Source organism: Daucus carota, chromosome 1, assembly GCF_001625215.2.
Source record: "Daucus carota subsp. sativus chromosome 1, DH1 v3.0, whole genome shotgun sequence".
Classification (NCBI taxonomy): Eukaryota; Viridiplantae; Streptophyta; class Magnoliopsida; order Apiales; family Apiaceae; genus Daucus; species Daucus carota.
In genome coordinates, this window is record NC_030381.2 from 25,481,459 (window position 1) to 25,500,087 (window position 18,629).

The 18,629-nt window shown below is 33.4% G+C and overlaps 2 protein-coding genes and 1 non-coding gene across 4 annotated transcripts; 1 reads left to right on the forward strand and 2 right to left on the reverse strand.

The window, feature by feature from the left end:
* Positions 1 to 2,298: 2,298 nt before the first annotated feature.
* LOC108195868 (uncharacterized) lies at positions 2,299 to 3,721 on the reverse strand. Its single transcript, XM_017362874.2, has 2 exons — positions 3,146 to 3,721; positions 2,299 to 2,715 (listed from the first exon to the last, which is right to left on the reverse strand). The coding sequence occupies exons 1-2, from the start codon at positions 3,665 to 3,667 to the stop codon at positions 2,545 to 2,547; spliced, it is 693 nt and encodes a 230-aa protein (XP_017218363.1). The 5' UTR covers positions 3,668 to 3,721; the 3' UTR covers positions 2,299 to 2,544.
* A 58-nt stretch (positions 3,722 to 3,779) lies between these two features.
* Positions 3,780 to 3,851, forward strand: TRNAG-UCC (transfer RNA glycine (anticodon UCC)). Its single transcript has one exon. It is a non-coding gene; the product is annotated as a tRNA-Gly (tRNA).
* Positions 3,852 to 6,153: 2,302 nt separating this feature from the next.
* LOC108204893 (prolycopene isomerase, chloroplastic) lies at positions 6,154 to 17,584 on the reverse strand. 2 transcript variants are annotated; one of them, XM_017374561.2, is made up of 10 exons: positions 17,264 to 17,584; positions 16,526 to 16,749; positions 15,991 to 16,101; positions 15,799 to 15,852; positions 15,268 to 15,555; positions 14,756 to 14,947; positions 14,499 to 14,657; positions 13,170 to 13,406; positions 10,723 to 11,045; positions 6,154 to 6,629 (listed from the first exon to the last, which is right to left on the reverse strand). In XM_017374561.2, the coding sequence occupies exons 1-9, from the start codon at positions 17,421 to 17,423 to the stop codon at positions 10,731 to 10,733; spliced, it is 1,740 nt and encodes a 579-aa protein (XP_017230050.1). In that variant the 5' UTR covers positions 17,424 to 17,584; the 3' UTR covers positions 6,154 to 6,629; positions 10,723 to 10,730. The 2 variants fall into 2 exon arrangements, with proteins under 2 accessions (XP_017230050.1, XP_017230051.1); XM_017374562.2 differs by having other exon boundaries at positions 6,154 to 6,625; positions 17,264 to 17,559.
* Between the last annotated feature and the right edge of the window lie 1,045 nt (positions 17,585 to 18,629).

Genomic DNA, 18,629 nt, shown 5'->3' on the forward strand with positions numbered 1-18,629 from the left:
TTTTTATAAATCTCATATAAAAAATGGGTCTCATAATATATGTGTGTGATTGAGTGTGGGTATTAACATGTCTGTTTTAAAGGCAGTGAAAAGTGATTCTTCGTCTCTAACCTGGCAGCTTAATATGGAATAATATCACTCCTGACCATGTAAATTATCATATTTTATAACAATCTTCTTTTGTCATCGCTACCGCTGCCTTTTAACACTTAACATACTTATCCATGTTTACCTTTCAACGTTCACTGGTAAAATAGTGACTTTCAGCGTCAGTCAACAGGCGTAGCAAATGTAGGAGACGATGTAGGTTGCCTATAGCGTCGGTTAATTGAGCGTCGCTATTGGTTCCATATAGTGACAGTCTTCTAAAACGCCGAGGCTAAAAGTGATGACCAATAGCATCGGTTTCTAGAGTCGACACTAAAAGTCATGACCTACGGCGTTGGTCTCCAGAATGACGACGCTAAAAGTCATAACTAACCGCGTCGGTCTTATTGGATGTCGACGCTAAAAGTGATGACTAATTGTGTAGGTACACCGGAATGCTGACACTAAAAGTGTATGACCTATTGTGTCGGTCTTCCGGAATGTCGACGCTAAAAGTCATGACTGATTGTGTCATTTCTTAAAATGTCAACGCCTTTGATATATTTAACCTATATTTTTGTTATTTTTAATTATTTTTTATTTTTTTTCCTTGTTTCAGACTTGAGGATGTTTCTGCTGAAAATGCATACACTTTTGACATTAGAGAGGTAAATGTTTAGATGAAATATTGTAACATTGTTCTTAAATAATCAATTGCTAATTTGATAGAGTAACTAATGTCCTAAAAACAATGCAACTAATCTGAACCCAAAAAAGCAAGTATATTGTGGACTTACTCTTGTACTTTTATAAGATTACCTTTTGCGGGTTTATTACAGCGATCAAATAATTGTGGTACTCCCTCCGTCCCCTTTTACATGTCCATTTTGCTTTTCGAGAAGTCAAATTGACCAACTTTTGACTAAATATTACGAGTTATCTACCCAATATATCTAAAATCTGAAAGTTGCATATTAAAATAGACTCAATATATTTTCTAATGATATAATTCTTATTATTTTTCTCAACTATCTGATATATGTAAAGTCTAGCCAAAATATAGTCAATTTGACTGTCAAAAATCAAAATGGACATGTAAAGGGGGACGGAGGGAGTACCTCAGAATATGGCAAGATATGCCATTTATGGATGGCTCATCTATATTTGAGCACGTGTTCTTTTGTGAAATTCTGTATAACCTTCATAGATGAGCCCTCGAGCAGGTATTATTTCCTCACCAAGAGTCCATGGGGCCGTTTGGGTTAGCTTAAAAGAAGTGACTCATTGCTTAAATTAGAGAAGTGGAGTAGAAGTGAGAATTAAATAAGTTAATAAAGTATTTGGAAAAGAAGTAGAAGCTGTGAGAGAGAATAGCATTCTCAGCTTCTTAAAAGCGCTTCTACTTATTTACACAAACGGATCAAGAGAAGCAGTCAAACAAACAACCCCTTTAAATCTTTGTGGCATTCTAATAGCTTCTTTTGTTATTTTTATTATACTTGGTATTTAACATCTACATTATTCATGTTGCGCACATTTGTCAGTTCATATCAAGTTAACTAGATCACTACAAACAGCCCCTATAAATCTTTGTGGCATTTTAATAGCTTCTTTTGTTATGTTTATTATACTTGGTATCTGACATCTACATTCTTCATGTTGCGCACATTTGTCAGTTCATATCAAGTTAACTAGATCACTGGAGAAACTGTTGAATAATGCTACAACTCAAAAGAGAAAAAGAAAAAAATTGATAGAAGGAGAAGCTCGTTTTGATTCCATTGAAGGACAGCAGGAAGCAGATCCAGTTAAGTGTCCGGCTACATTGGATATTTATGCCGGTTGTAGAATTTCGCATTTGTGAACTACGGTAGATCCGCTTTGATTCATTAAAACAATAGAGAGATTACGTGTTCTGCATAGGCTTTTGTTTAGGCTAATTATTTTTTTGATGGAGCAAGGGTACATAATAATAAGTTTCATCCTGTATTGTATTTCCAGCCCTATTGTGTTTCTTGCTCGTAAGGATTAATAACCCATTACAACTGGTTAGGCCTTTTTTTGGTTTTTTAATATAATATTTGGTATGTAAATCTTTTATTATTGATCAATGTCCATTTCATGAATTTTATCTCTATACATTGAAAAGTTTCAAGATGATCTGCATGTTGTAATGTATCCCAGAAACACTTTCTGCATCAACATCTCAAGTTTAAACAAAACTGTATATTTGTTGCAGAAGCCGACGGATACTGATAGGACTTGATAATACTTCACTTTCCATACAAAACAATGACCAGATAACAGGTTTTAAAATGGCAAATGTTGATCAGCATTTTCTTGTACTATCAGTTTCAAAATGGACTTCATACTCAATGGTCAAAAAAAGGTGAATATTAAAATCTATAATCGATTTTTGGAATGGTGATGATACCTTAGTCATAGGAAAATGAAGTATTATTTCTTAGGAATGAATCTAGTGCACCATTTAACAAGAAGGTGTTCCACATTAGCCTCCATTCTTGTCCCAACGCCTCCCCACACCAGCATATGAGTGTAGTCTCCCATCGAAGAACCTGTGACTTCATATACCGTCTTGAATCCGATTCTTGTGTAAAATTTAACCAGCTGCAAGTTTGCCAGAATTTCAGTAACTGACAAAGATCATAGTCCTACATTCATTCATCAAACTACAATCTTGATTTACTGAACCACTTTTACAGATAAAATGGTAACAAAAATTGGAAGTCATTCGAAATAACTTCTATAGCATCTGCTAGCTGAGGCAAGACCTGCTTACAAGTCAAATTATGAGGGTGTTTGGATTTACTTGCAATTAAAAGTTCATCAGATTTGGTTACAAAATAAGAATGCAACAAAGTACTTATAATGACCACATGACAATTCTAAAATATTGTTAAAATTGTGTTACTCGGACTCGAGTACCCGAAACTGACACTCCAACATGAATATGGACACTTAAACAGTTATTTCAAACAACTAGAGTGAAAAAAACATGGAGCAAGTAATGTAGTTGTGGAGCATAAACAGAACAAACCTTTTTGTGATAAAGATCAGAGTCATTAATAGCCAGTAACTCAGCACAAGTACATCCACAATCATATCCATATCTAACAGCCACTGCTCCAAGAAACACACCAATCCCAAAAATGGACTTGTCCATTCCCAATGTTTCTCTAGTCAACTTGATGGAATCCAAGTGCAAAATCTTCCTTCCAAACCACACCCTTATTATCCCTTCAGCCCTCCCAATCTCTGCTTCACTATCCGACCTTTTCGCTGTTATTCGGAAAAAGGGTCCAAGAGTTTGAAGCCTGAGCTCAAGTTTTTGTTGTTTTGATGAATCTAGAATGTCTCTCATGGTTGGTATGGTGATTTTAGGCTCATCTTTGGGAAGCCCATTTGGGTTGTTTTTGGTTGTGAGACTTGCTTTGGTTATTGATGTGATGTGGTGTAGTGAAAGTGAAGTGTATGTTGTGGAAGATGATGAAGGTAGTTTTGGAGTAAAAGGTTTCAAATATGTTAGGACATGGTTGTTGGCCATGTGTGTGAGCTCCATGTCTGTTTTTTCTCTATCTTTTCTTATTTCCTGGCCAGCAACTTTTTATATACTCTTTACTTTTGCCTAGTAATTATTCGAATATAAAAAGTTCATTATATTTAAACAGTTAGCGTTTGTAGTCCAACGGTTAGGATAATTGCCTTCCAAGCAATAGACCCGGGTTCGACTCCCGGCAAACGCATAGTGTTTTCTGTTTCCATTCAGACTATACAACTTTTACAGGTGAATTTTCGGGTATTCAGTTTCAGTTAAGACTATGAAGGATTTTTTTGGATTTTAAAATTTTGGTGCATTGAATTTCTATTTCTAATAATTTATTAAAATTTTGATATATTCCATCACACTATTTGTAGAAGTACAATTAATAGAAGAATATTTATTTGGATTTTTTAAAATTTCGGGTATTTTATCAAGATTTTAAAAAATCATTTAAAATCTTAAAATATTCTTAAATGACTATTCAAAAACTCAAGAATTTGAATAATTTGCTAGTGCATTTGCACTATCTGAAACATCATCAAGTTCTTAAAATTTTGACAAAAAACTCTACTCAAATCAGTAACACTCTATGATAAATTTACAAGATTTTAAATCAATTTTGTCAAACTACACGTAGAATTGAAATCCACACGACCTTTAAAAATTCATAGATTATTATTAATTCGTTAAAATCCTAACCGGATATATCACATTAATCTCGACTTGGTAATTTCATGTAATGTGCAACTATCTTTGTTATTCAGATAATCCAAACAACAAGTTAGATTGTAGAAGGGGGTTTGAATACAATCTACAAAAATTTCAACTGATTTTTGTTTAACAGATTATATTCAAGCTACAAGAGAGAATTAAAACAAGAATAAAAATTTAAAGAACAAGGATCTGAAAAATTTCAGGTGGATTATTTGATCCACCTGAGAGATTTTTATATTAAGAACCTTCCAAGTAAAAATACTTGGCTGCTTACAAAAGAATGAAGAGCAGAAGCTTACAAACAAAAATTTCAGGTTGATTGTTCTCAGTGTTTGGATACTTTGAAATGTAAATTACAAAGTGAATATATACTAGTACAAACAAAACTAGTCTGAAAAAGTATTTTCCTACTCTGTTTCTACCTATTACAAATATAGAATTTCTTGGACTTGATACAACATTTGATAGTTTGAAATTCTTGTTGCTTTGCCAGAAATAGTAGGTTTCGAGGTTCTCAATATTTGACTAAACTGCTTTTGGTTTAGCTTCCAAAACTGGTGCAACATCTGTTACATCAACCCATGTGCTTCTTGTCCTTTACTTGACTTATAGTTGTCAATTGCTAACTATCAACTGCTAAGATTATCGATTGATAATATCTTTGAACTAGATTGATAGGCTTTTTGAATTAGCGATTGATAGCCTTACTTGATTATCAATTGAGGTGTTGATGTAGCGATTGATAAACTCACTAATTAGCCATTGATACTTCATGACTAGCGATCAATATTCACTTCACTTGGATAGATTACATGATTTCAAATATTTACAATTATGTCACCCTATCTATACATCCATTGATAGATCAACTGCTAATCTAAAAGTATACATTATAATATATCGATCGCTAAGATGCTTCAGCTTTGTTACAGTACCTCATCATCCGTTGATGGGTGAATCTGATCAATTGCTACTGCCTTAGCATGCTAACAATCGATCAGCTACATTCAATTTTATTCTAAGTAAAAATAATACACTTTGTATCATCAATCATCACATATTCCTGACAATCTTTAAAAATACATAGATTGTTACTAATTCATTAAAATCTTAACGGTATACACCTCATAAATCTGAGTTAATTTCATGTCCATCTAATTTTTATTGAGGGGTTGCTACCTGTCGCAATATCGAACCCGACCCGGATCTGCAATGTAATTTACTCCAATTTACTGAGACAAAATTCGAAAAGGACCCGAAAATCATCAAGCTAACCCAAAATTAGAATTTCATTCCTAAAAACTTAAGTTTTCAATTTTATTCAATTTCAAGTGACTTTAACTTGAACTAAAATCACCATGTTTATTGACACAAACACAACTTGTTAGCCCTCCCCTACTGCTGCTCGACTTAAAACCTCACTGCGTGTGTGCATCACTGTGTGAGAGAGATGCCGCATAAGCCTTGCCCCTTGGAGTGCGTTTTGCCCTTGGTTTAAAACCAAGAGCTATATGGGGGATAAAGTTCAATGGTACAAAGATCAGATCTTTACACTCGCAGCAATTTAAAAGCTATGTAAAGGTTGCCAGATGCTTCTGAACGGAAATAAACTATCAACATTATGATAAATGAAGAAACTAATACATTTATATTATATTTGCACTGTACTCTTGAACTGAGAGATTTATATTAAAGGACAAGTACTTCGTTACAACACTGAACAAATGCACAAAAAACATGAACTAGATACACTAACAAAGTCGAAAACATGAACAACGATACACAATCACTGCAAGAACATAACATGAAACTGCTTAACAGTAGGTTATTAAAGGACAAGTACTTCGTTACAACACAGAACAAATGCACAAAAAACATGAACTAGATACACTAACAAAGTCGAAAACATGAACAACGATACACAATCACTGCAAGAACATAACATGAAACTGCTTAACAGTAAGTAGCATAAACAAGACAGATTTCCAAACATGCAGAACATAAATTGAAGACTAAGAAGTTGGATCTCGGTATTTTTTCATCTTCTTATCACTGCAAAAACACAGGACGCGACGGTGGATATGACAGCCATTGTTGCATAACTACAACTATCAAACACAGCTTCAAACCGCAACTCTTGTAGACCCCAAAGAGTTGAGACACATGAACATATCTTCTTCAACATCTCTACTATCAGTGCCATCTGTATCAGTATTTTTCTTTGAAATATCTTTACACGACTGCCTGCAGATCTGTGTGTATCTATCTATGACAAGCAAATGTGTTATGTGTTAGTATATATACACAACATACATAGAGAGAGAGATAAAGATAGAGATGCCAATTAATGTTCACTACATCATCTTAGATTGTTCGTAGCGAAAAGGGGCACGTTGCGGACACATGAAAATTGCATAAAAAGTTTATTGATGCTTCCACGATGCTTCGCTTTTTATGGCAGGTTCTACGATTGCATGTCAGTCTCACGAAAGCACAGCCTTTTTTCGAAACGTAAAAGGAAACCGCTATGATTGATTTAACTGATACTTTCTCTATTTTGGCCGTTCATTATTTCAAATTTGATGTGCATATATATATTCTATTAAAATACGTTAGGAATTGGATCAAATGAGAAACATATAGATGTGAAGCGAAAATGAGATCCAATACGGTTTAATATATTAAAAACCGGGGTTTAGCAAACTGAATCTATCAATCCCTAAAAAATATAGGGCCCTGAAATTTCAGAATCACATACATATATATATTTGAAATAAATGTGAAGTATATATGAATTAGGCCCCATAAAACCCATATTTGATTAGGGTCCCTTGAACTTTTGGGTCACCCTAGATTGCACCGATCCATAAAGGGTGTACAGTTGAACGAGGGTATAGTTCATGTACGGTTAAACCAGCCCTTAAATACAAACTAAAAACCAGTACAATTTAGTGATATTCACTTTAAAAATAGTGATTTGTGTTACAAAAATTAGTGATTTTTCAAAAATTACCCCCTCCGTCCCATTGATCAGTATACATATGGGGAGTGGCACGGAGGTTAAGAAAAAGTGTAATTTAGTGATGAAAAGTAAGAAAAGTGGGTGAAGTGGTGGGACCTGTTAATATTTAATGTATAAAATGAGTGTAGTGGGAGTAAAGTGGTAGGACCTACTAATATTTAATGTATAAAGTGGGTGTAGTGGAAGAAAGTAGTGGGTGTAATTAAGTTTTTATATTATAAAAACTTACTATTTTAGGTATGTATACAATTGATGGGACGTCCCAAAAAGGAAACTGTATACAATTCAATGGGACGGAGGGAGTAGTAATTAGTGATTTCTTTTAAAAACCAGAGGTAGCCTTGTTGTGCCATTTGTCCCATCAGTAATTTAAGGCATCCAAAACGTGGTACCCCTCACTCTATACACGTGAGCACTCTCGTAGGAGGCTCGCTGGAAGCGCTACTCTTGTTCTTATTGATAATTGATTCTGTATTATTCCGGCAGAGAACAAAGAAAACTTGGGACGTCAACAACAAATTCAGATCGGCTACCACAGACATTTCTTTATTACCTTCTGTCAGAAACCTGAAGTTTATCACCTTTGTTGTCTTAGGAAACTCCGTAATTCAATTTCGGTGGTGGAGGATTTGACGGTGGTCGTAAATTTGACGGTGGTGGATTTTAATCACTATTCTTAAATACTGAAATCACACATTTGTACATCACAAATTACCGTGTTATATATAACATATCTCTCAAATATAAATATATACATACATATATATACAACATATATGATCATCATCGTCACCCGTATTACAATAATGGACCTCCTGCCACCTTTATCAGCACCATTTATGACTTGCCACCATCCGCCACCATAACTTTCAACAACTAGTGACTACTTACCACCATCACACACCTCCTCTCGTCGCTTACTAGCAAGGATCCACCGCATTCAAGTTTGAGATATTATTTAGATTTTGTTCGTATTTTAAGATAATTACGTTCTGTTAGGATTATATTTTCTGATATGATTCTTTATAAAGACGAGGAAGGTAGTAATCATTACAAGGCATGCAAACTGATCAAGATTTGAGGATTTATGGTGCATATGGATATAAATATTGGAGGCTCAAGGGAATATTAAAAATTAAATAGGCTATAATTTGAGCGAGTCAAGTTCAAGCTTCTTTTGTCAAGTTGAGCCTAAAAATAATCAACCGTTCGAGCCCGGCTTGTGTATTAAACGGGTCGAGGTCAATCCATTACCCAGTTTTTGAGCTCTCGAGTTCTTATCAAACTTATCGGGTTTATCAATCTCATCGAGTTTAAGTTTTAACTTGATTTCCATAAAAATTATCCTATTATTGTAATTTTTCAACTTAAACCTGTAAAAAAAAAATTCCCTCTATTATAAATGTCAAATAAACTTTTAAAGTAACAAACTTATGTCATGAGAAATAACTTAAAAAATTCAAAAATAAGTTGATTGTACTTGTAACTTAATATCAATGATTTTATTAGTTAAATTTTCAAACCAATTTCGTAGTATTTTGATCTTGTCTTCATAACTCTTTTACGGATACAGTTTTTATAAGTTGTGTATCTTTAATAAATAATAACAATAATAAAATAAAATGAGAAACATTTATAATTTGCCAAAATAAATGTAAGGAATAGGCACCAAATCATTAATACTTATATTGATTACATTATTAATTTAATGGCACTAGAACACACGATGATTTTACTAGACTGTGTTAGATGTAGTTTAAACTAAATTGCATAAAGGACATGTTGCTATCCTTGTTTAGCTCCATCAAGTATGCTTTTACATATATTGTTAAACATCTCAAAAGGCTTAATGATGTGTTAAATGCTTTAAGATATAGTGTGGATTATGAAGAATATTATTTGTCAAAGTGGTATAAAAGTACTTGTTAAAGTTTTTGAAAGAGGGGCGGAAGGAAAAAACAAATTTCAACCAAGTAAGACAAGTAGCACTTTGAGTGTTAATAGCCTGATATAATATTATTAGTGAAACATGTAACATTTAAATATTCAGTTTAAAATTTTGTGCAAACTTGAAGATTTTCTTGATGATGCAAGGTCAAAATAGAGTTTATCATATGAACCCCTCACGTGTGATATGTGATCAAGGATTGAAGATTTGTTATAGTAAGTCGATACCAACCCTGAGTTGGAAGCAAATAAATCAGAATAGGAGAGGGTTGCTTCCATGCACATGTTTAGGGATCGATAGAGGAGAGGGACATTTTTTGTTCACAAAATAAAATCAGTGCAAAAGAAGAGTGAGAAAAAGGTAAAATTCTCAATTAGGAAATCTGAGTCGAGAAATTATTTGTTAGGCACGTTCCTCCAAGAATTGTAATCCTAATTTATGAACAGATTTGAGCAGAATAGTATTTGTGGTAGGGTTATTGTTTAAGACAATAAGGTGGTAATTATCACAGGTAAGATTCCAGAGTAGAATAGTATTTAATGAGTTAGTGCTCATGCTCATAAATATAGGAGTTAACCTTAGCGTGAGTACTTGTGAGGATCATTAATTTTGCCCTTGGTTTTTTATTATATTTTGCAATGTTTTATGCCAACATATACATTGATATCATATTATAAGAAAAGAAATACATATTTGACGAAAATTTCAGTAACAAATTTGCAGAACTGGTGATTCCACACACTTCCATTACCAGTGGTTCTGCAAATCAGATGTCAAAATTTTTGCCAAAATTATACTAATTTTCACATAATATAGGCTCCATGAATAATTTGCTATCAAATATTGAAGAAATTTAATTATTTTTGAAAAAAACAACTGCAGAACCTGTGGTTCTCACGAGTTCTCACGCTATGAGTGATAATCATTTTAATCTAAGCCATAAATAGAAATGGTTGTAGGCTTTTGAGATTAAGCAAATATTAAACAGTTGGGTCAAAATTACATGAGAATTTTTGCAACAAAGCAAGGTGATTGAGTTTATTAGTGTTGAGTTAAAGAGAGATTCATGCATTCCATTTATATTAGCAGCCTGTATTTCCACATTAAATCGCCGTGCTATTTACTTTCATCTTCGTTCTTTTGGTTTATCAACGTTATGTTTGTGGATGCAAATATGCAATCCTAACAAGTACGTGTACAAAAATTGTTTTTTATGCTGACGACTCCTTATTGTATATGACTATTTGTTCACAGTATGTTAATAAATGTACAAATTAAAATTAAAATAAAGGTGCAGTTTATCACACATATCATGATGAGTATGAAACTTGAGAGAGAAATATATGTGTATATATGGATAAGCAAGGAACAAGGATGAACTGAACTCACAGATGTTGCTATATTCCAACAGCATCTAGAAGCTGCAAGTGCTGGGAAACAGAAACCAGTGAATTAGCAACAATGGCTCCACTAGCAGCTACAGCCGGGACTCCAATGCCAGGAAACGTAGAATCTCCGCAACAATAAAGCTGAGGTATCGGTGTAGGATGACCTGGAAAGGTGTCTTTACCAGCTTGAATAGCAGGACCATAAGTACCTCTGTTCCTCCGCAAAAACCTTTTGTGTGTCAATGGAGTTCCTACTAATTTTACCTCACACTTCTCTCGGCTAAAACCAGGACCAAGGGCACGCTCTACAGCATTCCACATTACCTATGTGAAAAAATTCCATCAACATTGTAAATACATAACTCAACAAAGATCTATGAATGACACATAAAACTTAAGTGCATAGACTAGTGAATTTTCAGATTGAACATAGGAATTTTTCTTAAAAAAAGGACCTTTTAAATGTAGTGTAGCATCTTGGAAATGAGAAAATATAAGATACTTGCATAACATCTTCGCCTAATCTTTGTATTGGAGTTTCCTATCATATTCACAAACATAATGTTTTTGGTAGTTTTACCAAAGAGTTAAGTTTCATTTTTTTAAGTTTTCTATTAACTGATTTGTGAACTGAAAGAAAATTGTTTCTCTAGAGTTGGCTGTACTATTATTTTCAATCTTGAGGTAGTAAAGCAAAGTTATAACTCGGATATCTAACTAAGTTCCTAAAGAAACTAACTCACTATAGTTGCAACAAGATTGTCTCATATTCCTCTACAAAATGATATGAAATTCAGTTAAAAAAAGATTTACTTACATGAATTTGTATACTTAAAAAAAATAGAATATTTAGTTGACATTAATTTTCTGAGCAAGCATTTCCATAGATAATAATTAATTCCTTCAACTCCTTTTTCATCTCAGACAACCCTTCCTTCACAATTTCACAATAAAATATGGTCTTTTTACCCGAATCTCAATATATCAGTTCCAAATTTACATGCATATGGTAGCCAGGTATTCAAACCCAATCTAGAGAAGGAAACAAGAATCATGATTTTAAAAATTCTAGGAAAAAACAAGCATGTTTTTAATTGGATCTAAGTATGTCAGGTAATACATGTATTATTCTGTTGAAACTGAATTTAGATATCTTTTACCCTCATGGCATAGCCTTTTTTAACGGATATTGCAGAAGGGCAACAAATTTATATGTTAGTATATTAGGTGATACTTTTGAATTGCAATTCTGCAAGTGGTCGGACAAGCTAAATGTTATATACTATGTGATGCTATAGGTTTACATTTACAAATTAAAATATTAAAATATACAATAACATAACTTAGTCGTAAAACATTAAATTAGCAAAAAATATAAATTTGTTGTGTATCAGACATGGAAAATGCCTATTATTACTCGCATTATAAAGTGGATTACAAATAACCTGCAAAATGTTGTTTGTTCTTCAAAGTGCAAATGCACATATTGTATTGTGAATAGCTTGTTAACATATAACAAACGCAATTTTTTTGGTATACAATGCAAGCTTAACAAATCAATTGTAAGTAATAAGTAAATAAATATAGTGTGGTATGGATTAATATATGATTCATACTTAGAGATAACTAAACAATATATACATATATGTTCAAAGACAGAATTCAGTACATAAATAACGGGGCCAAAAGAAATGCTTAACGATAGAGAGTGTTAAGATAGTACGGCTTGGAACCTTGATATGATACTACAAAGAAAAAAATGCATGATCTGACAATACCATTACAATATTATCCAAGACAACAAGACCTGTTAAGTCACAATAATAATAGTTAAAAAATAAAAATTAGATGGTCCTGGCCCCTTTATTCCCTTCCTAGTTCCTCCAGTGGACAGCGAAAATAAAGCTCTCAAGGGAATGAACATCAGTTATAAAAGAACCTTTGCAAGGGAGCTCTTACCTTCATATTTTTCGTTGCTCTAAGATAAACGCGAAGAAATTCTTAATGTTCGTACATCTACCTAATATGTTATTGATCCTTTTCAAATACTTCATGAGAGCTTAAACTGTAAAATCGATGTTAAGATATTAATACTACAACCGAAAATGCGTTACTAAACATGATGGGCTATCATGACATTTAGGTAAGTAAACAAGAATGGATTATTGAAGATGTAAAAACAGATAAGGCATGCTTTTTTACCAGACCTAATAAGAATAGAAGATAGATTGCACAAATCAGTAAAGCGTCATGACTTTCAGACTCCTATATGCTGAATGAAAACCAGCATTCTAGGTTCTAGTTGTATTGGAGCTCGTTACACACCTTTTTATGGTAGGGCTATGTCCCATTCTTGGTTGTTTTTGTGTTTTAATATATTTCTATTTAGAAAGGGAAAAAAAATCATGACATATTTTACATAAACGATCAAGAAAGTTTAGGTCTCACCTCAGATCGTTCATCTTTAAGTTTTTTGTATTTACTGCTTTTGCGATCAAGCCCTTCCCAAAGTCCGAATGGCTCAGTTCCTGGTGTATAGGCATGTAACACATGTTTTCCTGGGGGTGCAAGAGCGGGACTAAGCACACTTGGAACAGATATCAAAACCACATTCTGATCAGCATCAACTCCTCTCTTCCAATCATTGACAACGATGTGATGAATACCCAAGTCCTCGTGCATACCCTGAACATCCAGATAATCTTTTCAAAATGTTTGATTAAGAAATAGATTCTGTTTTTAATACAAAATAAAAATGTGACATTTGACACATGCTGAATAAATTTTCTTTAGTTAATATTATGGAAGTTAAAGTATCAGAGACCAAAAACCATGCTATCTAGTAGAGGGACAAAAAACATGAGCAAAATTTATTAATTGTCCTTACAATACTCAGCTGTCTTGAACTGGCATGAGCATGATTGCATTACAAAAAGTTCCTGTGTTCAAGTACTACACTTTTACTTTGTGGAAATCCAGTAAAATATAGCATTATTGCAACTTTAATTATATTTTAAGACTTGCTTTTCAGAAAATGAAAGCATCATTTTTATAGCTAAGGAAAGTTAGAGATAAAACTTGAAGGGAAGTTAGATGACTGTATACAGAAGAGAACATACAAAATTTAAACCATTAGAATAAATCACATTACTAGCCATATAGCAATAGCAATCTTTTCTTTGATATCTTCTAATTTGCACACTTGCACAAACTTCATGTATCGAAGTGTTGTACATGTTATAATGCAGAAGCAGCACTGGAAACTGACATAAGAACAGGAATTAATGATGCAGTAGTTATGTCAGAGTATTATTCACTACTAATGGTATAATTGGAAAAAAAAAACAGTCTTATACTAAAGCATGTTTTGTGGGGAATATGCCTGCTCTAGTAGAATTGCCTCTACAGGCTACATACATTGGCAAATCAAAATGCGTGGAAAAGCAAGGCACTGGTAAATAATATCAGAAGCAGTATTCCATATTCAGTTCTAAGATTTATAATTGAATCACTTTTGTAAGGGAAAGAGTAATGGAGATAGAATTTTTGGACATATGAAGATTACTGAGATTATACTTACGCGACTATTTAAACATCACAACATTGCCCCAAAATTGTTGGGTCTTGATTTTACTAAAAACAACCATCCAGGGATGTATTAAATTATTAATTTGATATCAAATAACTTATTTTCAAATAAGCAGATATTATTGGATGGAGAACAACTCACTCGGTAAACAAACACACAAAAAAAAAAGGTGGTCAAAAATAGCCAACCTCGGAATCAAAACCCAAATGGAGATGCATGAATGATTCACATTGGGGTGTCTTCTCAATCCTGTCCTGGTAGGATTTGGGAACAACTTCCTTCGGTAGTAGATTCAGAGTATCCCACATAGAAGCATTGCTAACAATTGCCTTTCTTGCACGTACAAACTGTAGCACAATTTACAAGTTTTATCTAATATTTGAGAGAACGTTTTTACTTACAGAATTCTTCACATTTCTGTATTTTGTCCCTAGTAATTACTCACTTGACCAGTTCTTAGCTTCACTCCTACAGCTCGGCCATTTTCAACAACAATAGTTTCCACATGACTTCTGAGAGATATCCGTCCACCAAACTTTTGTACACCTCGAACAAGAGCATCGACTATTGCACCACTTCCTTGAAGTGGGTATTCTAGCGTGCAATTAGGCTTGTACCATTCTGCAAACATGTACACCTAAAAAAATTCACTATCAATTAATAATAGTAATAAGAAGAAGAACAACAACAACAACAATAACAATAACAATAAAAGACACCAACAACAACAGCAATAATAAGAAAAAGAAGTTTTATTTCAAATATATTCAAAACAGGAGCAGTTGAGCAAAGTTCAAAAAAAAAAATACATATAAGAAAGCATAGCAAAAATATTAATGCTCTTATAATGTAATGTAGACATCTAGCTCTATCATTATAAATAGAAACATCGAAAGAAGTTCTCAGACTTAACGTTTTCATATGAAATATATAGATGATTTATCTTGATATACTTACCATCTCTGCTGAAAGTATACCATCCGATTTCACCCCCGCAAGCAAGAAAGAAAGAAGATCTACCCAATTACGTATGAAAGGATCTTTTAGCCCCAAAGAGTCCACAATTTCTGAGAAAGGTCTAAGAAGTTTTGTTGCACCAAGAGCTCCCCGAGGTCCCATTTGAGCAAAGGATTTGATAAGAGTTGGTGCATATCGAGCTGCAGCAGTGGAAAGAACACCCCAATCGCCTCGAATAGATACAGGTGGCAAAGCCATTGCAGCAGTAGACATTGGAAGTATTGCATCCTATCAGAAAATTCTTTAATTTTGAGCTATAGCAGCAGTAGAAATTGGAAGTGCTGTATCCCATAATTTCACAACTCCGAAGTTCATTGGAACAATATAGGTGAATGCTACCACAGAAAATTGAAGTGAAGACTCGGACTTCATAATTTTGTTTGTTTAGTGAACGAAGAAAGCGAGACTCTGTGGCTAATTAAAGGAAAATTCCAATATTGACAGTATGAAACTATGTATACTAATACTCACAAGAAGTTTACGCCATTCACGTACGGCATCAGGACCCGCATACCTTTCAAGATCCTGAAAATTAGCTCTAAAAATTATAATTTGCTCTCCTTTATTTGGTAGGCTGAAGTCAATACTACAATTCTTTGTCTATTGTCAATGAAGCTTGGAACTTGCCATCAAGCATCTTGAACATGGTTCATTTTAACACACCTTGAAAAATTCTGTAGGACCGATGCGTGATAAGAATTCTCCTTCAGGTACATAAACTTTCCATGAGTCATACTTGACGCAAGGTATTGGTTCACCTAATGCATCCAGAACCTGAAATTTATATATGTGTGGTAAGCTATTCTTGTGTGCCTTAGATAGCGCCCGTTTGGCTTACCTTATACGTAACTTCTAAATTGAAAAAACATATGTATTTTAAATTGGAAAATGCTAGGTGCCCCAGAAAGTGATCCCAATTTTTTTTTCCCAAATGTAGTTGCCAATATATGATTGCCTTCACTCACACTAATTATAATGGGACCCCCTGTATACACATCAACCGCCCAATTAAAATTAGCCATTTGTCATGAAAAAAAATGGGAACAGAATTTGGGGTACGTAGCACTACTCTTTTAAATTTATAGGCTGAGCCAAACACGCGCCACGATAATTACACCTACACATGAGTGTAGCCTATAGTCTATAGAGAATAAGTTGGTTTTGTTAATAAAACAAGAAATGATGCAGACAAAATTACTTGTGCTAGGGGATTTGCTTGAAGACCTCTTGACTGAAGTCCAGAAAACAAAGATGGACCAGAGTCGAACTTGTAACCCTTTATATCAAAGGAATGAGCAGCCCCACCTGGCAAATCATGACTTTCAAGTACCAGAACATCTTGGTCGTACCTCGCAAGAAGTCCAGCACAGCAGAGTCCACCAATCCCACTCCCAATAACAATAACATCCGCTTCTGCTTTGCCTGCACATTGTCCACCCTTATATTAATATAAATTTTCCATCAGCGCACACCAAGTCCAAGTACCTTCAATTGACGGTTAACGAGCTCTGTTAATGAGAATCAGAACCTTTATCCCATGCGTTAGTATTTGGATTAGCATCTCATTTGCTTGTAATGTAACCTCATTCCCGTTAGATGGGTAAATCATTCCCTAACTACACCTTGGGATTTCATATCATTCTCATTCTCATTAACACCCACTCCCATAGTAAAGTAGACAATTAAGTTAAATTTCATATTAACTTGCCTTGGGGATTCAAATGAGAAGTTATTTAAAGTGGAATTGTGGTCCGTAAAATTTGCATAAGTTTGTGTTAATGCTAATTAACTTCAAGTGTATTTCAAAAATAAATGAAACACAAACAATTAGACACGTTCACATTCGGCAGACAAATAAGATAAAGCTCGACTCGACTCGAATTGCAGTGATAGAGCAGGGAATAAAAGATTAATGATGACAAGTAGAAAATTAAACCTGTGGATGATAATATGTTGGGAGTGGGAGGAGCGGTTGTTGCTGAGCTGGAGTTTCGCGCCAAAAAGGAGCCTGCTCGCCTACTTGTTCTGACTCCGCTATTCAAATTAAAATTGGTGATAGAGCAGCAGGGATTGTGCAGATGAACAAGCAGCGCCATGAGATTCAACCGCAATCTGGCGATTCGAATTAAACCTCACTTGTGTGTCTGTTCTTGTAGCTTAAAACCAGACACGTCATTCTCTTGACCGCCCTAAGTTATTCTATCTTCTTCACACAAATGCTTCTTTCTTTAAATATTTTCTTCTTGCCTTTCGTGTTAACAAACACTTTGGTAAGATCCCAATAATTTATTACTCACTCTATTTTTTAATATTTGAGTTTTTGATTTTTGCCACACATCTTTAGGTGAGTTGATCGGATAATAAAAATTATTATTTTTGATCGACTTTTTCTGAATTAAAATTTTGATTATATATTTTTATTCATAAAAAGAAAATTTAAAACATAATAATTTTAACTACTCGGTCAAAGCACCTAAAGATACGTGCCCAAAGTCAAAGCGTCAAATATTAAAAAATAGAGGGAGTACACCCTCCGTCTCTTATTACTTTTCATGTTTCTCTCTAACACGTTTGCCAATCTACACTTTTGATCCTTAATATCATTAATTTTGTATTAATATTAAATATAAAAATTTTATTGTATTAAAGTACTCGTGAATACGAATCCAACAAAATCACTCACGACTATATTTAGTCTTATAGATTAGACGTAAATTAGTAATTAGTCTCATGTTATGATCAGTCCCGACATATCAAACAAGAAAAGAATAAAGAAACGGAGGGAATATCTTTTACTAATTTCATAGCGTTTTTCCTTTTTTTTTTGTTTTTCAAATAAAAATTTAAATATTAATTTTTCTTCAAAATACTATGAAGTTATATATAATAGGAGTGTCAAAATGCATGTCAACAAATAACGTAAAAAACCTGCTGAGACAGATTGGGAGTACTATAATAATCAAAGTTTGATATATTTTAAATTTTATTTATAAAACTTCTTAGAACTTAATTTATTAATATGTTATATTAATTTAATATTAACATATTTTTAATGTCGATGTTTAATCTGAAAAGGTTATATCATCACTTAGAAAAAAAAGGTTATCTCATCATTTGAAATAAAAAAATTACAAATTTCCAAAATTATCTTTGACATATATAAATGATATGATTATTTTAATAATATCATGCCTCGTTATACATTATACATAAATCAAATTAATTCCATTTGTTTGATATATATTAGAGACAAAAATTTGTTGTATCTAACCATATCAAGATCGTAAAATGTTACTGGATGA

Excerpts from the sequence above, each read along its gene's own strand:
- LOC108204893 (XM_017374561.2), bottom strand. The coding sequence starts at position 17,423 with ATGGCGCTGCTTGTTCATCTGCACAATCCCTGCTGCTCTATCACCAAT. Across the intron at positions 16,750-17,263 it reads CAACATATTATCATCCACAG|GCAAAGCAGAAGCGGATGTT; the intron begins GTTTAATTTTCT and ends GACAATGTGCAG. Across the intron at positions 14,658-14,755 it reads TGAAGCTAAGAACTGGTCAA|TTTGTACGTGCAAGAAAGGC; the intron begins GTGAGTAATTAC and ends ATTGTGCTACAG.
- LOC108195868 (XM_017362874.2), bottom strand. The coding sequence starts at position 3,667 with ATGGAGCTCACACACATGGCCAACAACCATGTCCTAACATATTTGAAA. Across the intron at positions 2,716-3,145 it reads CTGATCTTTATCACAAAAAG|CTGGTTAAATTTTACACAAG; the intron begins GTTTGTTCTGTT and ends GCAAACTTGCAG.